Source organism: Cucumis sativus, chromosome 6 (genome assembly GCF_000004075.3).
Source record: "Cucumis sativus cultivar 9930 chromosome 6, Cucumber_9930_V3, whole genome shotgun sequence".
NCBI lineage: Eukaryota > Viridiplantae > Streptophyta > Magnoliopsida > Cucurbitales > Cucurbitaceae > Cucumis > Cucumis sativus.
Genome location: NC_026660.2, coordinates 11,534,608 through 11,555,089, shown reverse-complemented (window position 1 = coordinate 11,555,089; position 20,482 = coordinate 11,534,608). Strand labels below are relative to the sequence as shown.

The 20,482-nt window shown below is 32.2% G+C and overlaps 1 protein-coding gene across 1 annotated transcript; it reads right to left on the bottom strand.

Moving 5' to 3' along the window:
• Nucleotides 1–1,567: 1,567 nt before the first annotated feature.
• Nucleotides 1,568–6,756, bottom strand: LOC101220832. The gene is made up of 11 exons (XM_004143143.3): nucleotides 6,557–6,756; nucleotides 5,212–5,457; nucleotides 4,778–4,993; nucleotides 4,482–4,562; nucleotides 4,323–4,409; nucleotides 4,150–4,245; nucleotides 3,990–4,043; nucleotides 2,819–3,873; nucleotides 2,262–2,310; nucleotides 2,089–2,128; nucleotides 1,568–1,964 (listed from the first exon to the last, which is right to left on the bottom strand). The coding sequence occupies exons 2-11, from the start codon at nucleotides 5,452–5,454 to the stop codon at nucleotides 1,813–1,815; spliced, it is 2,073 nt and encodes a 690-aa protein (XP_004143191.3). The 5' UTR covers nucleotides 5,455–5,457; nucleotides 6,557–6,756; the 3' UTR covers nucleotides 1,568–1,812.
• Between the last annotated feature and the right edge of the window lie 13,726 nt (nucleotides 6,757–20,482).

Sequence of the window (20,482 nt, the reverse complement as noted above, 5' to 3'; positions counted from 1 at the left end):
TTACAAACATCCAAAAAAATCGAATGCTTCTTATCAACACAATCAAAGAATATATATTGTTTGTGTTTACCTTACACGACTAACCAACTTAACCATTTTAAAGAACGGCATTTACTTTATATGCATGAAATTGACATTTTGTGGGTCATGATTATACATATATACATATACATATTTGTATATATTTTAATGTGTGCGTAAGCGATCCAAGAACGATAGGCTTTCTAACTTGAAGTAGATTTAAGTAGGCTAGCTAATTGAATAAGTTATTTTCAAAATACACCTTATTATATTTTTATTTTGGTTGATTTCACATTTCAAATTAGTGTTAAAATTTGTAAAAGTGTGTAGTTAAATGATGAAACAAAAATAACAAATAACAAAAAGAAAACTATGAAATGAGGGTTTGTTTTTTAAAACATTTTCTAGCCAGAATTAGTGAAAATTGAGATAAGTTCTTTGATGATCTTCCAAATCTGAAGTAACTGAACATGGAATTGTTGAAGAGATGTGGTGATAACAGGGGATTCAATTAACAAAATCATGATAGAGAAAAATACAAAACAACAGGAATAATAATAATAATAAAAAGATATGAAATTCAGGAAGAAAAAGTAAGAATCAGACATTTTCACTTTTTTTTTTTTTACATTTTATTTATCACTGTTACTCCAAAAAAATGCAGTGGATTAGTTGTTCATTCCCAAAAAGAAAGAAAAAAAACCAAAAAGACAAAAGAGAACAGTGTTAGAATTATTGAATAAAAAAACAGTTATAAAAATGACATTTTAATATAAAGAAAACAAAATTCAAATCATTTACAAAATATAGCCAAATATATCAATACTTTATAATCCATTCAAGAATTACTCTAAAAAAATATATTCAAAGTTCAAAATATTGCATCAACTCAATACCAATATAATCCATTCAAAAATTACTCTAAAAAATATATATTCAAAATTCAAAATATTGCATCAACTCAATACCCGACATATGAGCTCACACATAACAACTCTACACTCTAAACATGACGTAACATATAACTCAATACCCGACATATTAACTCACACAGAACAACTCTACACTCTAAACATGACGTAACATATAACTCAATACCTGACATATGAACTCACACAAAAAAACTCTACACTCTAAATATGACGTAACATATAACTCAATACCCGACATATGAACTCACACAGAACAACTCTACACTCTAAACATGACGTAACTGGATATACACATCCTATCCCAACTCAACATCCCAATAACTACTTTTAGTCTTCGAAACGAGAGACAAAAAGGGTATTTTTTCTTTTTTTTTCTTTGGTTTGTTTTATTTAGATTTTAATAATCTAGAAGTTTAGGCCAACTTAAAGATATTTAATAAATCTATAAGTTTAAGTTTGTATCTAACAAGAGCCTAAAATAATAATTTTCAGAAACGTCTAATACCAAAATAATTTTGAACAAGAATTCAGGTGTTTCTTAAAAAACTATAATATAAAATTCCATCGAAAAGCAAGCATAGATTTAAAAGAACATGAAACTTAAAACAAAATAATTATGGAAGGAGAACAAAATTAATATATAATAGCACACAGACAAGTGGCATTAAAGCCATTGAGAAACAACACTTATATACAACCGTCCCTCATCTTACTTGCATAAACATGCTTATGGAGAGGATTTGTTCAAATACCGAATTGTTTAGTCTAAACAAACTTGTATACAGTAATATATAATTTATAGTGTACACGTTTTAGTTTACAGTTCTGTTAAATATAAAAAGAATATGTGTTCTTCAATCTACAAGGCATTGCATGTTTCAAGGGTAGATTTCGCAAGCCACAATAAGCCAGGATCATTACGCTTCAGTACAAGGAATGTTTCTGCCTTCCCTATTTCATCTAGCAATGCATCTTCAATGAAACCTATCAAGAACAGGATCTCCAATGCAGCTGCGTTTAAAAATATACAACAATTCATAAAGCTAATCATACTAATTTATAATGAAATTCTTAGTTGGTTTTCCTTTCGTTCCTTTACGTATTTGCTGAATATGGATAAACACACAAAACTAACCTTCATAGTTGGCAACATTCTTTTGGATAATGGGATTTGCCTGTAATGCATCCATTTATTAGCTCATGAAAACAAGAGAGAGAAAGAGAGAAAGAGAGAGAGAGAGAGAGAGAGAGAGAGAGAGAGAGAACAGGTAGAGGGGAAGGGCGGGGGGTGGAAGTTAATGGTCTTGCCTTGCGAAGCTTTCTGTATTTCATTTCATCAGGGTGTTCAATTACATTCCTGCAGAAGAGAGGAATTTCAGTCTAACAATTCACCATTGAAGATTGTAAGGCCACTAGTTATGGTATCAGTAGGACTATTAGTAAAATATAAGATGGTGATTAGGAGGGTCATATATGTAACTACATAGTAAGTTTGTCAGAGCTTTTAGTTATATATAATGCAGATGGGTTGAGAGCAGGGTGAAGAACTGTTGAGATTTCCTTTGGGGAATTTGGGAGAGGATTCTCAGTCCTCTAGAATGTGCTGAGGTATATTGTATTTTCTTTATTGATATTGCAATATAAAATCTATCTTTTAGTGTTCTTGTTTGTTTGTTTGTTTTGTTTTGTTTTGTTTTGTTTTTTTTTGTGTTCTTGTTGGGAGGTACCTAACAAAGATCAAATCATAATGATCAATTGCAAAAATGATAGCAGAGTTTGAAGTCATAATCAGTTGTGCCTAACAAGGAGATGAATATCGCCATCAAGAATTGAAAGTACAAAAGAAAAGGAAAGGTAGAACTTACTTAACAATCTTGAACAGAGTTTGAACAACTGCTGAAGATTCAGAAGGTTTAACTTCAGCCAGCAGCTTTGTGATAGCCTCACGCAATCGATTGCAAACAACAGAAACAGAGTCTTGTATTCTTTGAATTTCTTGGTCATCAGGATCGAGCTGGTCAACGGCCATTTTAGATGAATCCACCTGATGTACCAAACTTTCATCAGGGTCGGGCTCTATCTGCATTGGTTCCTCTCCTTGAATGGTATCATGCTTTTTACAGTTTATGCTTAAATGGGATTGGTTTTTCACTAAGCCAGCTTCTAAACAATCAGTCTCGTTGTGTCCAATGGCCCTTCCAGACGCCAAAGTGTTCACTTTCTCTCCCAAGGCATCTGGATCAGGTTCAACTATCATTCTTTGGAAAATGTTGCAATCCAGGTTTTGCATTCCTTGAGAGAGATGGTCTGTGTCAATTACTTTACTGTTCGAAGAGCTTCCCCTATCATCAAGATCTGGTTCTCCATACGACTTTGTGGCTTCCAACAATCTGCTGTTAGTAGCAGGCACAGGATGTACTTCTGTGCTGCTCAAATCTGTTTGAACTACTAGGCTTTTAATGATTCTTGGTTCACTTTCAGATTCTAAGTTTTCGCTCCCTATAGAATCATCAGGAGCAGGTTCGAGCTTGCCCTTATGATTATAACTGTTGTTGGAATCAAGCCCAAGCATGTTTTGATCATTGGAGCTGCCATCAGGATCAGGCTCAAGCTTTGGATAAACACTGTCATCTGGATCAGGCTCCAGTTTGTTTTGGTGAGAACTATTGGGATTAGACTCTGCACTTACTTGAGGCACTCCCGAACTGCAATCTGAATTGTTTGTCATACGGTGATAAGCGGCAGCAACTGAAGCTGCACGGGCATTAACCAGCTGATGCGACATACTTCCACCAAGCTTCTGTGAGACACCAAAATCATCTTCAACATCGTTTTCTTCATGATATTGGGAATAGTTCATTCCAGTCAACGTGTGGCCTTTCGATCTTGTCCAATCTAAAGCAGCAGCCTCCTCATTAAGCTAAGAAACATCAAATTGAAAAAACAACCCAATTAAGGAATACTGATGAACACAAAGCAAGTACTGTCCATACAGCAATTGATGGAAAAATGACTCATAATAAAAAACATTATTACCTGCTTATCCAAAGCATAGAAGTTGGCATCGTGCTCAGAAAAAATCATGTGGGCCTAATTGTATATCACAAAAAGGTTAGGGATTCACTCCAGACTTAATTACCATGTACTATTAACCTCTGAATGTATAAATATGAAAAACAATGCAAAGAGAGCTCACAAGTTCGTGGAGTAATGTCTTCTTAATACTTTCATATTTTCTGAAGCCCTTCAGGTCATCTGTACGAAGTCGCAGGGATATCTCCTCTCCATGGTTCTGATCAGAAATTATAGTAAAAAATCAAATTTGGAGAATAACATAATTAAGTTTTCCTTGCACTAAAGTAACTGTACCTTGTTAAAGCCAAGAATACATTTAGGGTTCACACCAACATAGCCAATAGGGGCCATCTCAGTCATAATTCCAACGCGCCAATGGTGCTAAACGAAAGCCAATCACCAGGTTATTTATTGTTAATCATATGTTACACCCAGATTAAGACATTCCTTTACCTTGTTCATGATTGCAACAATACCGGGGTCAGCAGCAAGCATATGCATTCTTTTCAAAGCTTCTGAAGCTGGAGGGTTTAGCTACAGCCAAAGAAAGAGTGTGCCATTCAACACCAGATCAAGACATTTGGATTAATGTAATTCTCACAGCTAATGGAAATCTCAAAAGCAATACAGTTCAAAAACAATATTTAAGATTAAAGAGCCTAAACCCTGCAAAGTGCAATCCTGCTACAATGTTTATGCATGCAATATAAAATTATTAAATTAAAACTAAGGAGCACAAGAAAAAGCACCTCAATTCCTGGAATTTGAAGTGTCCGAAATTCACAAAATACATAGGGCCCTTCTGGTAGTTTCAGCACACCCCGAGGCTTACTTGACATTCGTTGTTTCAGTCTTTTCTCTTCTTCATCGAACCCAACAATTCGTTCATTTTTCTTAGCATTGTTCAAAATTTCGTCTACCTCATTCTTAGAGACTCCCATCATTCTGATAGGCTTGTTGTTGTCCTGAAGCAATGAGAGCTGATAGTCATTTACCTAGAAATAGTAGCACAACGACAATTTTTGCAACAGAGAAAGGAATTGTTCCGTACAGATCGAAAAAGCAAGTTGTATAATAAGAACTTCATGTGCATCAAGTACATACTATAACTGGTAATGCATAAAAAAATAATAAAAAAAATAAAAACAACCCAACTTTATAAAAATAAGAAAACGAATTGCACCTTAAAAATAGAAAACTTTTGCAGTGCCAAGCATCCATCTTCATCAGAAAATGGGTATAACATTTTCGAGCTTTTGCTGGAAAATTGTGGGACAATGAATCGCATGGTATCTGCTTTAACTTCAGTTATTTTTAGCAGCTCCTGACCAAGGTCTCTAAGAGTAGAATCTGAACTGATTTCCACCATATACTTTGTTCCCCTCCATAAGACGGGTATATTATAAATGATGTGTTGCTGCTCCATTTTCTCCCAAAAGAAATAACAAACTATTATTAGGACACTCAGTCTACATTGAATAGAAAATTTAGATTGTCAAAGCAAAAGCTTCTCCTTCTCATCTTAATAAGAATCTGGTAGCAAAAGATACATATATTGACTAGGTAATGCTAGTTTGCAGAAAACCAATATGGATTTTATGAAGATAACAGAAGAAAACTTAAGGTCGTTCCATCAACTGAACCCAATGCAATTTAACTATTTGCAAGCGTAAATATTTTATGGTGCCGCCAATAAACTGTTTGCTAATAAAGTCAGACTGCAACCATTCAAGGTTTCCATAACCGATCCAGTAAGTTACCACAAATTAACGGCATTTGAACATAAACTAAAGCATGTAAAATTATGCAGCTAGGACCGCAATCAAAAAACCACTTTTAGTCCCGTAGCTCTTCTATGCTTCAAATTTGTTACAATTTAGTCCTATAGTGAAAATTGTTGTTATAATTCACTGAGGTCTCTTCCTATACATTAACAATCTGATTAGAGACCAAATGCCTTAAAAACAAAGACTATGTCCTTGTATTAATAAAGACTGACACTTAATTTGATAGATTTTTTCCCAATAGCTTTAATTGTTAAAATTTGAGTAGTAGGGGAGCCAATCGTTCCTTACACGAAACAGAAGTGTTTTTTAACCTGCTTAGAATATGAATTTTTTTAACAGAAAACAATTAGAAAATTGAAGATACGCTGGTCTTAGATAAAGGAAGTTAATCATCGATCTATCCCAAAAATCCCAAAAGAAAATCTGCCTCCCTGTATGCGAAAAGGTTAAACCCGCCTCTCGCTCTAAATATTCCTAAACTCATCAAACTAACAACATCGAACCTACGATATTCTTAATAGCTGAACAATCCGATTGTTACTCGAAGCAAATTCCAAATAGAATAATACATTCTCCGCGAAATCAAAAGGTGATGATAACAATTACCAAACCCTACCAATCTAATACAACTCATTCACCAATTGAATTCCGCCCAAACAAAACGAAATCAAGACCACAGTCTTAAAAATTTGGAAACAGGACAATCGAACCCCAGAATTTTTTAGGCCATGGACGACTTACCAGAAGAGTTGGGTGTCGAATGTGCTGAAAGAGTAGCAATGTTTGCTGAGGAATTGCTTCGATGAGCGTTGAGAAATGAAAATGGAGGTCAGGGCGGCAATTTATTGGAGGGAGATTGGATGAGGAATGACGACGACCCCCATTATCACGGTTGTTCAACGCATTACGTGTGCGCTGGCGTGTGATTCCAAATGAATGTACCATTTAAATTTAAAATAAAAGTTTATTTCTTAAAAGTTGGAACACGTTTTTACTATTAGAATATGTGCATGAAGAAATGTTAGAACCACACTCGTTACTAACCAAATTTGTTGGAAGTTTGGAGAAATAGCATATTTTTTATTTTAAAGTTTAAAAGTATAGAAAACTCGTAATTTTGTTTTTTTGGTTATTTTCGATCGAGAATGACTCCGAGATTCTTTTCAAATTTAAAAAAAAACTATTTCAAGTAAATTTCTTAGTCACTCATGATCGAGTGCGTCCCTGAGAGAGTTTTTTTTTATTTATTAAAAATTTAAAATTAAAAACAAATAAGTCAAACAACGTAACAAGAGACTTTAGATATTAGAATAATTTTTACCTACAAACTTTTGTTACTTGAGAGCATCGGCAATAACAACCTTAAAGAAATGGAGATTGTCTGATACTTTACAAGGTCGTTTGCATATGTCATTTTGCTTACGACTGGAGGAAGCCATGAAGGGAGCTCTTGTTCAAGCAATTTCACAGTCTTCTTCCATCTATGACTAAATTTTAACTTTAAACTAATCTACATTATATTTGTGTTAGCTTTAATGAAGTCTTTATGGTGTGTCTATCAAACAAGTCAACCAACAATCTTTGTGATCCAATAGACCAACATTCAACACATAAAAAATCTTTCAAACCTTTTCATGTGATGAAACATAAAGAATCAAGTCTATTATTGTAGAAAGAAACCATGAGATTGAACTCAGTTTGCAGAAGAAAAATTTCAATAGTTTTCTTCTATATCTATTGACGAAAACATTTACAGATGGCAGAAAGGTTATTCCTTTGCCCCACTCTCTAGGATACTTGGCCTATTCGAGCCTCTTGCGCCCATTCAGGCGTCTCCTTTTGTAGGTTGACGAAGATTGCTTTATATAGGCAGTATTTAGAAGGAAAACTTGTATCTTCTAAACTTGTCAGCAACATCTGTTGAAAAGTGTCTGTCACATGTCACATCACCTTCAACTACCGCCCTTATCTTCTAGTGACCCTTCTTCAAGTGATAACTTTGTTTCTCGCCTGGAGACATTAATCGCCAAGCTAGTTCCCATCGCGTAGCCTTTGCGCAAGATGCTTCTTGTGGTTCACTAGTTTCTTTCTTTGTTTATTATCCTACGTTTAGACATTAAAATCGTGTGAAACAGGCATAACACTTGTGTAAAGTATATTTCAAAGTATTTATTCTTCAACAACCCAATGTCACAATCATTATGCTTATCTACGTTGATGACATAATTATCACTAGAAATTACCCTCAAGCAATACAACAACTCATTACCACCCTCGGTAATGAATTTGCTATTAAAGACTTAAGGTCTCTACATTATTTCTTGGGAGGAGATGTCCACTCCTCAGGGTCTTTTCCTATGTCAAAGCAAATATACAAAAAACATCCTCATTAAAGGACACATGTGATAGAACTAAGTCATGCACATCGGAAAAAGAATCGAATTTCTACCCTAATTGCCACAATTAACATGTAACCATAAACTAATCAAATTAGGGTTTTAAGAAATATTACCTTTGAAGCTTTCAAAATGTTTGATATCTTCTTACCAATTCTAACCGAGACCACCACTAGTACTCAACTGCTATCCTCTAGACAAAGAATCGGGTTGTGGGACCCAATTTTGGTGTAGAAAGTAATGGAGATAAAATGAGATTGGAAGGTTTCTTTTTTCTTTTGTTGAGATGATGAAAATGATAAAAGAGGCAAAAGTTCTTCAACATTTGAAAACACCTCTATTTATAACCTAATTACATGCAAAAATGCATGCAATTCATTTGCCAAATCTCAACACCTAATGTTCCACTAACAATTAGTGGAACTTAGTGGGCTAGGTGTCTATATCTCATATAGCCACATATCCCACTAAGAGTTAGTGGGATTATCCAATAAAATGTTGGATTTTCCCACTAACTTAGTCCAAGGGTAAAATGGTCATTAGATATTTTTAGTCAAAAGTCAAACTTTGACTTTTCTTAGTCAAAAGTCAATATTTTGACTTTTTATCATTTTGTCCGTCTTGACTAATTCCAACCTCCCGAGCATGAATCCGCATTCATTTTTCCAAAATTCAAATCACATTTGAATATAAGGCCGGTCAAAGTTTGACTTTTCAAAGTCAAAAGTCAACATTTTGACTTTTTACTATTTTTGACCAATTCCATCAATTCCGAGCTTCTTAGTATGAATCCGCATTCATACTTATAGTATGTAAAACATAAAGCTCTATTTCTAATTAGAAGACCGACGACTATATCACTATATTTGTCGGTTTCCCTTTCTTCTCCCAATTCGAACAATTCGACTTATTTCATCACACTGTTCTAAGTTTAATCCATATGAGCTAGCAGAGGAACCTAATGGACCTATAGATCATGGGCTCCAACGATTCAAGATTAACTAGCTAAACTCTTTTAAACCGAGTTAATCAACATTCGTTAACTAACGGGTCATTCCACTAAAGTCCCGTAGTTGCACTCCCCTCACTATAGATATATTTGTGTCCATTTGATAAAACCATAATCAGTAAGTTAATCCTTCACAGGTTGCTCGTAACCTTGGCTGGGTCAAAATACCGTTTTACCCCCAAGATTACATCTTGCTCCTTAAGTCCCACTAATCCACTATTGAACAATTGGTTTAAGGTTCAACCTATAAACTTAATCCCTCTCGGGCCAATGAGAGGGTGGGGCCCCTTGTTCAAGACTTGGATTCAGTGCTTAAGAGAACAACCTATCTACTAACCCTAAAGCGGGTAGGAGTGAATTCCATCTTGTACCCTATGTTCCCAGCTATCCACCCGATCTTACCCCTGAAATGGGAGGCTTATTGGGCCAACGCTGATGAGCTGCCCTCACCTATGCAGATCTAAGGATAATCTCGTATGAACAGGAGTTCATAGTTAACTCAGGATTAAGACTAAGTTACCTAGGTCATCAATAATTGAGATAGTCAGTTTTAAACAGTAAACGGTGTTATAACGTAAAAATGACTAATTCATGGTTCAGTCTTATGTAAACATTTTACATAGGATGCCCCCACTTTCATGTCTCTACATGAACGATTAGGATCACCTCGTTTGTACTACAAAGTGGGCCGCATCCATAGTTTCTCTAAATAAGGCGCCCAACCTTTATTTCATATACTATAGACTATTTAGGCTATATACTCGAACTTGATCCACGTTTATGTTTACACATAAAGTTCAAGTTTATTCAAAAAATAGCCTTGGAACTTGATTTATTGGATTTAAGATTATAATATTTAATTTCTCAATAACAACTTTATTGAACAGAATATGATTTACAAACTACGAGTTTTAGGACAAAAAATTCCAACAAACTCCCACTTGGACTAAAATTCCTAGTGGTATGAGAGATGTGGTGTGAGAGAATATAAAACTAGGGCACATGGCCAATAACATGTTCGACGCTTCCAAAATCAATACTCTCATGGTTGTCACCACCTCAAATCATCTCTCAGGCAATAATCCAACTGATGCCCAAGCCTATCGTAGTCTCATTGGGTCCCTCCAATACCTCATTCTTACGCATCCTGATCTCTCTCATGTTGTCAACCATGCTTATCAACAACTTCAAAATCCAACCGAAAAAAACTCCAAGCTGTGAAACAAATCCTTCGCTACATTAAAGGGACTATAAAGTATGGTTTACCTATTTTTAAGCAAAATACTTTTAACATTTATGTGTTTTGTGATGCAGACTTGATTGGATGCACTATAACCAGGCATAGTAAAACAAGATTTTGTGTCTATCTTAGTGAAAATTGCATTTCATGATCTTCGAAAAAGCAAACCACGGTCACTTGATCAAGTGTTGAAGCTGAATATCGTGTCATGGCTAGTGCCACTGTTGAACTTACCTAGATCATTTCCTCTTTAGAGATCTTGATACACATGTCTACCAAACACCTCAACTCTTTTATGACAATCTCAATGCATTATACATGACCATCAATCCAATATTTTATGCTCAAACCAAACATATCGAACTCGATTATCACTTTGTTCAAGAAAAATTGACCAATGACTCCCGTATCACTCACTTTGTCCCTTCATCTCACAAACAACTAGCTAACGTATACACCAATCTCTTACAAGCAAACTTTATTGAGTTATGAAACAAACTTGGAGTTTAAGCAAATGCAACACTTGAGTTTGAGGAAGGATATAAGAGATCAAGCATCACAAAATGAAATTGCCACTAAATCCAAATTAATCAAATTACCACAAAATTTGGATAATTAACACAAAATTTGGATAATTAACCTTGACATAAATCTTGTCCAAATTTTCTATGATTAATTGTTCATGTCTTCCCTATATAGAAAATATGACCCTTGCTCAATTTTCCTCTTTTTAACCTCCACAAACCTATTATTTTCGTCACAAATTTATTATTTCTATGTATGTAGCACAAGCTAACGTTATTCACCATTGTGTACAAATATTCATCATGTGTTGATCAATAAAATCATCAAGAATATTATTTTTTCTTTTGATTGAGGTTTTAGTTTCTTTACATGATACACGATCATGTACCAAATCTAAACGATCTTGGTTTAAGATTGTATACCAAAATCTTTTATATTTGATATAGGATCTTGTACCAATATCGTTTAAATTTAGTACACGATCGTGTATCTAAATCTAAATGATCATGTATAAATATACCAACCATTTTTGTTCAAGATCATGTACTAAGATCTTGTATATTTGGTACACGATCATGTACCAATATTCCAACGATTTTGGTTCAAGATCGTATACCAATATCTTTTATATTTGGTATACAATCTTAAATCAAATAAGACTTAAAAAACAAACAATATTGATGATTGATTGAAAAAAATTATGATTTCAAAAAAATATAAAAGAAGAATTGTAGAAGAAGAATAGAAGGAAGATGGAAAGGAAGAAGGAAGAAATCGAGCCGAAATTCAAAAGTGATAAGGACAAACCTGATTTTGTTACACGTAAATATTTTGTTATTTGGTTATATTTATGAAAATTAATCATATATCATTTATCCATTATATCATTAATAAAAGTAAAATTTTTGTTTTATTTATAAATAATACATGAATTCATTTTCTATATTTAAATATTACCTTTACCTTTTAACAATATTTTGAAACAAACCATAGTGGTAAGTTCAAACTTTTTTCCTTTATTATTAAAGTTTAGCAAAATTTCTGATTTTATCGATAACAAAACGAATGATATTTAAGATTCTATCAATAACAAAACTATATTAAAATTAATAATATAGAATCCAAAAAATCATGTGCAGTTTCTAAATATTTTAATTTATTTTCCTATTTTAAAAATATCCGAACATTTTTTTCACTGTTGTATTTCTAGATATGATTTTTTAATAGAAAAAATAAACTACAATACATAAAACTAAACTTATTTATTTATTTATCTTAAAATTCTACAATATTCCATAAAAGCAATCATTTGATTTGAAATTTCTCAGTCAAAGTGAGAATAAGATTAATTTTAGTTGATTTCATAGGATAAAGAACGATTGAGTTTTTTCATATATGTGCAAAATGAAAAAAAAAAAAAAAAAACCCATAAATTAACATGTATGCAAAAAGATCAAGTCAACTATTTTCTTTTATTAGAGTAAAAAATATATGTACTTTCTTAAAAGAAACTAAATTGTAGTGTAGTTAAAAAAAAATTAAAAAATATATTTTTAAAAATCTTGAAAAAAAAAATGTTATATACCTGACATAATACACAATAAATTTAATTTGGATTTAGTTTAGATTGAAAGTTTTAATATTTATTTTTAGTTGAATAAGTTAAACCAAATATTGTTGATCAAAAGATTTATTTATTATTCAAACCCTACTAGAAATTTCAGAATTAAAAAAAATCGATGTAATATTGTAATTGTTATTTAATTTAGTAAGTCACAATTAGGATTATCCATTGCATTCATAATGATACTAATTTTCTCTCTAATTGTTAGTAAAAGAAAAATGATAATAGTAAAATGAAATTCAAATTTATATTTTTCAAACACGCATGCTACTAAAATAAATTTTATTATTAGCAAAGATGAAAGTTAAAGAAAAATAACAAATTTAGTGTTAAAAAAGAACAAAAAAAAAAAAATAGTGATTACCATTGAAAATTTAAAAACTAATAGTAATAAATAAACTTCTATACTCCCTCTTTTGACCTATATAATATTAGTCTTTTATAACTTCATAATAACACATTTATATAAACAAAACATTAAGTAAATAGTAAACAACCAATATGAAAAAGAAAAGAATCCTACAAAATTCTTTGTCTTTCACAAAAGAAGACGTATAAATGGAACAATTAGAGAATAAAAATAGAAATAGAAATGTGATAATATAGATATCAACTAGGTGCAATTTATTCAAATAATTCTAATAAGCAAAAGTAAGTTTTTAAAAATCATAATTAAAAAAAGAAAAAAGAAAAATTTCTTCTCAACTTTTGTAATTTTTACTAATGCACTTATGATTAAGATTAACTAGCCGAATCAATGGACGCCGGTCCACACATGATCCACACCACCATGGACGTGCCATATCTCTTATGCTCTAATTAAGAAGCCAAGTACGATAATAAAATTCCAAATTAAAACTTTCCTCCAAATACCATAAAACCGAAAAGAAAAAAAGAGTAATTTCGTGGCCGCTCAATGCCCCACTATAAGAATGTTGCCCATTTCTTCCTCCGACGACGGAATATCTTCCGATTCCTCTGTCTCCTGTTGAAGTATCCTGCCGGACGCCGATAGGGTTACGGCAATGTTGTTAACGATTTTGTAGGTATCATCAAAATCGTCGTCCTCAAAGAGGTCGTTTTCTTCCCTGCATTGGTCGCCTTTGTCGAGATGTTCGCGCTTGCATTCAGCAGTGTCAGAGGGGTGCTTGACGGTGTGAATGTCGTCGCCGTAGTCGGGTCCAGCAGCGGCGGAAACTCCGATGAACAAGAAGCAGAAAAGGATTGTTCCGAGGGTAAGAATTAGGGGTAATCGTCTTGAAATAGCCATGGGCTTGGGAAGTTAGGGGTTGGGATTTTTGTGAAAAATAAAAATGAGGGTTGTTGATCTCTTTAGTGAAACGATTTTGGTGAAGGGGTTGATGGCGGTGATGGGATTGAAGAGCGTAATGGGTACCAAAATATATAACGTTGAAAATTGGATTTTTTATTTTTTTTTTCTTTTATCGTTGAGGAAATTTTGTTGAATTGAGCTGGTCTTAAGGCAGGAATTAGTTGTGCATGTAAAAATTAAACCCATGAATTTATGACACGTCACTTTTATTCTGGGGCCTACGAAATTATTCTGTATAATTCAACACATACAAAACTATGTTTATGTGTAATTTGGAGTTACTATTATCAACCTCTTCTATATGCTACTTATATTATATTCCCTAAATAATTAGTATAGTTTGAGACAAAAATAGTAAAAGCTTACCATAAAATAAATAAATAAAGAATGATAAATGTAGAATAATAAAAATGATAGAATTTTTAGAATAACCTTACTATAGCTAATTTGGACTATAAAATAGTGTTTTTTTAAGCAAGGAAGTAATCATTATTCTCTAACATAGTTTTTGTCGCAAACAACGTACGCTATTTGGTTTAAGATTTTTAGATGTCATCTCCAAATCAGAGACAATTGTATTTGGTTATGCATTGAAAATGCTATCAAATGGATGATTAAGGACAATGAGCACTTGTAAAAATGGCCAAATAAGTTATAATAATTAAGCTCATATCACACACATTTTATTATTTGCGAAAATGACAAAAACGAAGCCCAGACCACACATTAAGAGGTAAAATGTCACAAATGTCTTCGTTACTAATATATGTTTGATACATCTTATACACCTAATACACCAATTGATACACCTTATTAATTTGATTGATACACTTGATGTACTTGATACTCTTTGATACACTCGATACCGAAACATTACTAATATATGTTTGATACATTGCAGATACATTTTGTATTCTTCACTTATACAATTGATTGATTACATGCACTTGATATGCTTGAAGTCCTATTTATACATTTTATATTATTGACATACTTCTGTAAACTCGATTCATATATTTGATAATGATTCACTTTACTGATATTTTTTAACAATATATTGTTAATATACTTGATAATGATACAGTGAGTTACATCATTCATATATTTAATAATACTATAATGAACTGCATAAAATTGAAAAAACAAAAACCATTCATATAGTAAGTTACATCATTCATATACTTAATAATACTCTAATGAACTGCATAATATTTGAAAAAAAACAAAAATCACGTAGTAAGTATATTAACCAACTAATACATATAATATAAGTATATCACAACACTGATATACGAAACTGAGACAAAATAAAACCAAAAAAATAAAACAAAATCATTTGAAATTAGATTCAACTTAAAATACACATCGAAGAAAGTATAAAAAAAAATCACAAATGAAGTTAAATTACTCTGATCAACAACCATTATATTATATTTCATTTTGCAATCATTGTACTATTGATATTTTAAAATTAAGATTAAGACATAAAAAATAAATAATTTTTCTAGTATAAGAATAAACAAATAATTAGGGCCTTAGAAAGTGGGAGCATAAATAAATAATGAGTAAGACATTAAAAAGAGGAAGAAAAATAAGTTATTGAATGATAGTTTATGAATAATATTAAATTTAAGATGGAGAAGTGAAAATTTTGCCATATTTGTAAAATTTTGAAGCAATGTGCTATAATTGCTATATCATATTCTCAAAATGTTATCCTATTTAATTTCCCTAAGGACAAATTATGTTTGAATTTAATTTATAAAATTAAGCAAGAAAGTATTATATTATTTTTTAATAGATTAATTAATTGCACGATATGTTGATAAACATTAATTAAGTAAAAATCAAGTATAATTTTAATTAAAATACTTACAAATTAAGTCATTTATAAATTAAATGCCTTAGGCCCAGAATTCAGAATTCAAATCTTCGACATTCCCCTACATCTCTTGCAACCTGGCAACATAATCCTTACATGTCCTAAAAGCTTATTAAAGTGAAAGTTCTCCCCCACAAACCAATGTGAGTTCTTTCAGCATGCTTTGTTCTCACGCACACGCATCTTAGAAAAATTTCAAGGTCATCCAACATAGAATTGCTTCAAGCTAAGCACGCTTCACTTTGGAGTTTCTATGATCGAGCCACTGAAAATGAAGGTGCACTTTGTTAGTAAGATAGTAACTTTTAATTCTTTTAAGTTTTTCTTAACATTACTTTCATATTCTCATGATTCTTCTCATTCAGATGTGATTCATGTTCATTCATGTCTCCCTCTTAAACTAAGGGTGTTACATGTCCCCCACGCTTCTGCCATTTAGTAGTGGGTTTCTTATTGAGTATATGTTTATACTCACTATTTTTACATTTAACTCATCAGGCAAAGGTAAAGCTGACGAATGACAAGAAGTGACTGTGAGTTGCCATAGATGATGTTTAATGTTTTTTAAGGGATAAAAGCCCTATGGCAGTGGAAGAATTTAAAGAACCGTTTCTCAAATTAATTTGGAAATCTTAAAATACGAGTACATTGGCAAAATTAGAATCAAAATTTTAAATATAAAACTAAACATGCTTTTAATTTATAGGATACGAGAACTTACTTTCGATGACGTCTCTGAATCTACAAATCAATCTCCAAATAGAAACATCACCTGTCAGAGAACTTCCTATCCTCTAAGATGAGATTGATTTGTGGGAACCAATTGGGATGGAAAAACACTTAAAGGTAGTTGAGGGAAACTTTTTTCTTTTCGCAGAGAACAAAAAGCATTGACTTTTTTCTTGATTAATTTGTTGAAGAAAACTATTTTCTTCTCCATATTTATAACTCTATTTCTTTCTTGGAATATGAAAAAGAGTATGAAAGAATTATGAGACTTTTTTTTATTAAATCTACTAATTAATTAACAATTAATCAATTAGCTAATAATTAATTAAATTATACTTAATTAATATTTCATTCAAATCTTATTTAAATGAATATCTCTTCAATATCTTATATATTTATATTAATATAATTAATTAAATGATATTTAATTAATATTTCATTCAAATCTTATTTGAATGCAATACCTTATAGATTTAATTAAATCAAATTTAATTAAATAAAATTAAACTATTAATTAATTCTCCAATCAATTAATAGCTAAATTAAATATCTTATATTAAATTTAAATCATATTCAAATATAAGTTTCTTTCATAATCACTAATTTTAACATGAATCTAATTCATATTAAATTAATATTTGAACTCATTCAAATATTTTCTCTCATAAATTAATTTTGAATCATATCTAAAATTAAATTTATATAATAAAGTTTGATAAACTTTATATTATAATGTATCACTATACATTATACTAATTTTCAAAATAAATTTGAACATTTCAAATTTCAACCAATATAAATAAATCTCATTACTCTTTACGAACTAGAAAGGGAACCTAATGGACTTACATATCAGAAGCTACAACGATATGAGATTAATTGGCTAAACCCATTGACCACATTAATTAATATTCGTTAACTGTGTGTATACTCCACTAAAGATTCACAGTTGAACTTTTCTCACTGTAGATATATTTTTGTGTCCATGGATATAGACCAATAACAGTAAGTTAGTCCTTCACGAGTGTTCATAACCCCAACTTGGTCAATTTATTGTTTTACCCCTAGGTTACCTCTAATCCTTAAATATCAGTGCTCCTCCAATGAACAATTTGTTTATGGTCCTACCAATAAATAGAAACTCATCTCGTGCCATATAGAGGGTAAGACCCTTTGTTCAAGACTTGGAGACACCATTTAAGGGAACACCTATCTACTTACCTTAAAGTAGGGAATGAGTGAATTTCATCTTGTGTAATTATGTTCCCAGCTCCCCACTCGGTCTTGTCTCCAAAATGATAAGCTTATTGAGTAGGCGATCTGACCACTCTCACCCGTACAAATCAAAGGACAATCCCTCGCAAGCAGAAGTTCATAATACACTCAAGATTAAGACTAAGTTACCTATAAGGATGAGACTAACATGATGTGTTGATTTCATCAGCTCTTGATGAGGGACCAGCGTCATCAACAACCCTTGTTGATTCATTAGTAGCTTCACTTAATACTAATTTGCTTTGTGGTTCATGATCTCTCATGTGGTATTCCTCCAAAAAAGTAGCATTTGTTGATACAAACACTCTATTTTGTTTTGGATCAAAGAATAGACCACCTCTCGTTTCTTTAGGGTAATCAACAAATAAGATATGAACTGCAGTCTCTATTGCATACCCCAAAACAAGTTTGACAATTGAGCATAGCTCATCATTGAACCATGTCTGACAAGGTTCTATTTCTCTTTTTGATACACCATTTTGTTTAGGTGTGTCATGTGCTAAGAGTTAGGATTAGATTTCATGTTCTATCATATAGTCCTAGAATCTCAAGTCCATGCACTCTCTACCTCATTCATATCGAAGTATTTTAATCTTTTTACTTAATAGGTTTTCAACTTCAACCTTATACTCCTTGAACTTTTCAAGAGCTTCATACTTATGTCCCATTAAGTATAAATAACCATACCTTTGAATAATCGTTAAAAAAAAATGAAGTATTCAAAACCTCCTCTAGCATTTACATTCATCAGACCACAGAGGTCTGAAAGTAAAAGTTCCAGGGGCTCTTTGGCTCTATAACCTTTTCCAGTAAAAGGTCTTTCAGTCTTTTTTTTTTTCAATTTTTTTATATTAAGATTCACATGAATGTGACAAATCATCTTCTAACTCATTTAGAAATTCATTCTTTACCAATCTCTCGATCTTATCGAGATTAATGTCACCTAATCTTAAATGCCAAAGAAAGGTATTGCTATTTGGAAAAATTATTTGCCTTTTATTTTGAGTATTAGCAGTTTTAAATATCTCATGATTCAAAAACACTTTTGCTTCATTATGTCTTAATACATACACGTTTTTTTTTAAGCTTAGCTGAACAAATATGTACATTATTCTTTAAAATGAACGCTTCATTTAAAGAAAAAAAAAAACAATCGAGGACAATTGTTCAATAAGTAAAGAAATATAAATTAAGTTTCTCTTAATCTTAGGAACTATGTTCCAGTTTTCCAAAAACAAGAATCTATTTCTAAAAGACAACTTAATATCTCCCACTGCACAAGCCGAAATGACATCTCCTGTTCCAACCTTGATAGTCATCTCACCCTCCTTGAGTTGCTTAAAGGAACTAGTTTCCTTTAAAGAAGAGCAAACATGGCTAGTAAACATGTTTCTAAGAAAAGTAAATCATATTTACCTCATTTTTTTTTCTTTTTTTAATTCTTCTTAAACATCTCTTGAAGGGAGTCCATGATCTAACATGCAATGGCCATGGTCTCGTGTTCTTGCTTAGTATGTCAAACATATTGAACAAAAGATAGATGCATACCTTGTTATTGCCTTTGTCCAATGGTTGTCTACATCTCTGACATTCTGAGATGCATTTTGAGCAGGGGAAGGAAGACATTCCTTCATTAAGACGAAGTGTAGAGCATTATTAACAAGAACCTTATTTAGGTTTGACTTCCACGTTGCATAGTTTTTACCGGTTAATTTTCCATTTTTAAGCAGTTGAATAATTGAATAAGACATGCTGAAACAATCAATTGGCCGTATTAGTTATCTTTGTCTTAACCCATTAAAATAATCCAATCAATTCAACAAAAACAAGCAATCAAAGAACCCTAATCAAACAAATGATTTAGCTTTTGCAACGATACTTCAGAAGTTTAGAGTAACAGCCACCGAAGGTGATCAACTACTCCTCTCCTGAATTGAAACAATCTCAACTAATAACTAATACCAGAATAACTCATATTCCTATAGTTCTTAGCTATCCTTGTTCGATCAAGGATTCATTAACTAACTTAGTTCATCCCCTAGGTGTGACCCTACCATTTTTAGATCCCAACGGTACGCTTTAACAGGCTACCAAAAGAAAAGACAACTGTTGAAGATTAACCTAAGAAACCCTATCCATTTATAGAGTTCATATTGTTCCGACTCCTACAATCAGGCCCTCTAAAGGGATGGTCGCACTAAAACAACACGCAAGCGCATCATAGAAATCTCACGGTGCAACCTAATGATGGAGACTGTAGGATATGTTGACACGCGTCCTTTTGCCACTTACTATGAACAATTCCTCTATTCACCTTGTTATTGACCCATACAAACACTCTCCGAAGGGAGGCCGCTCCCAGGGCGACACAAAGCCGAGTATGAATCTTACGTGTGAACTCTTAGAGACATGAGAGCTAAAAATTGATATATCATATATACCATTTTTCTCCCACTAAAATGTTCTATTAATTTAGGATTTGTTGTACTTAGTTAAATTCCGGCTAAATGAAATAGATACTCAAGTCATGTCACGACTTGCATACTGAGCAAGGACATACGCGGTGCAGGTTGTGACACTTGGTTCAAGTATGAGCTCTCATAGCCTTTCACCACATGTGTCACTTTAAACCATTACATCAGTTAACCATAAAC

Excerpts from the sequence above, each read along its gene's own strand:
- LOC101220832 (XM_004143143.3), bottom strand. The coding sequence starts at position 5,454 with ATGGAGCAGCAACACATCATTTATAATATACCCGTCTTATGGAGGGGA. Across the intron at positions 4,563-4,777 it reads TTCAAATTCCAGGAATTGAG|CTAAACCCTCCAGCTTCAGA; the intron begins GTGCTTTTTCTT and ends CTTTGGCTGTAG. Across the intron at positions 3,874-3,989 it reads TCTATGCTTTGGATAAGCAG|CTTAATGAGGAGGCTGCTGC; the intron begins GTAATAATGTTT and ends GATGTTTCTTAG.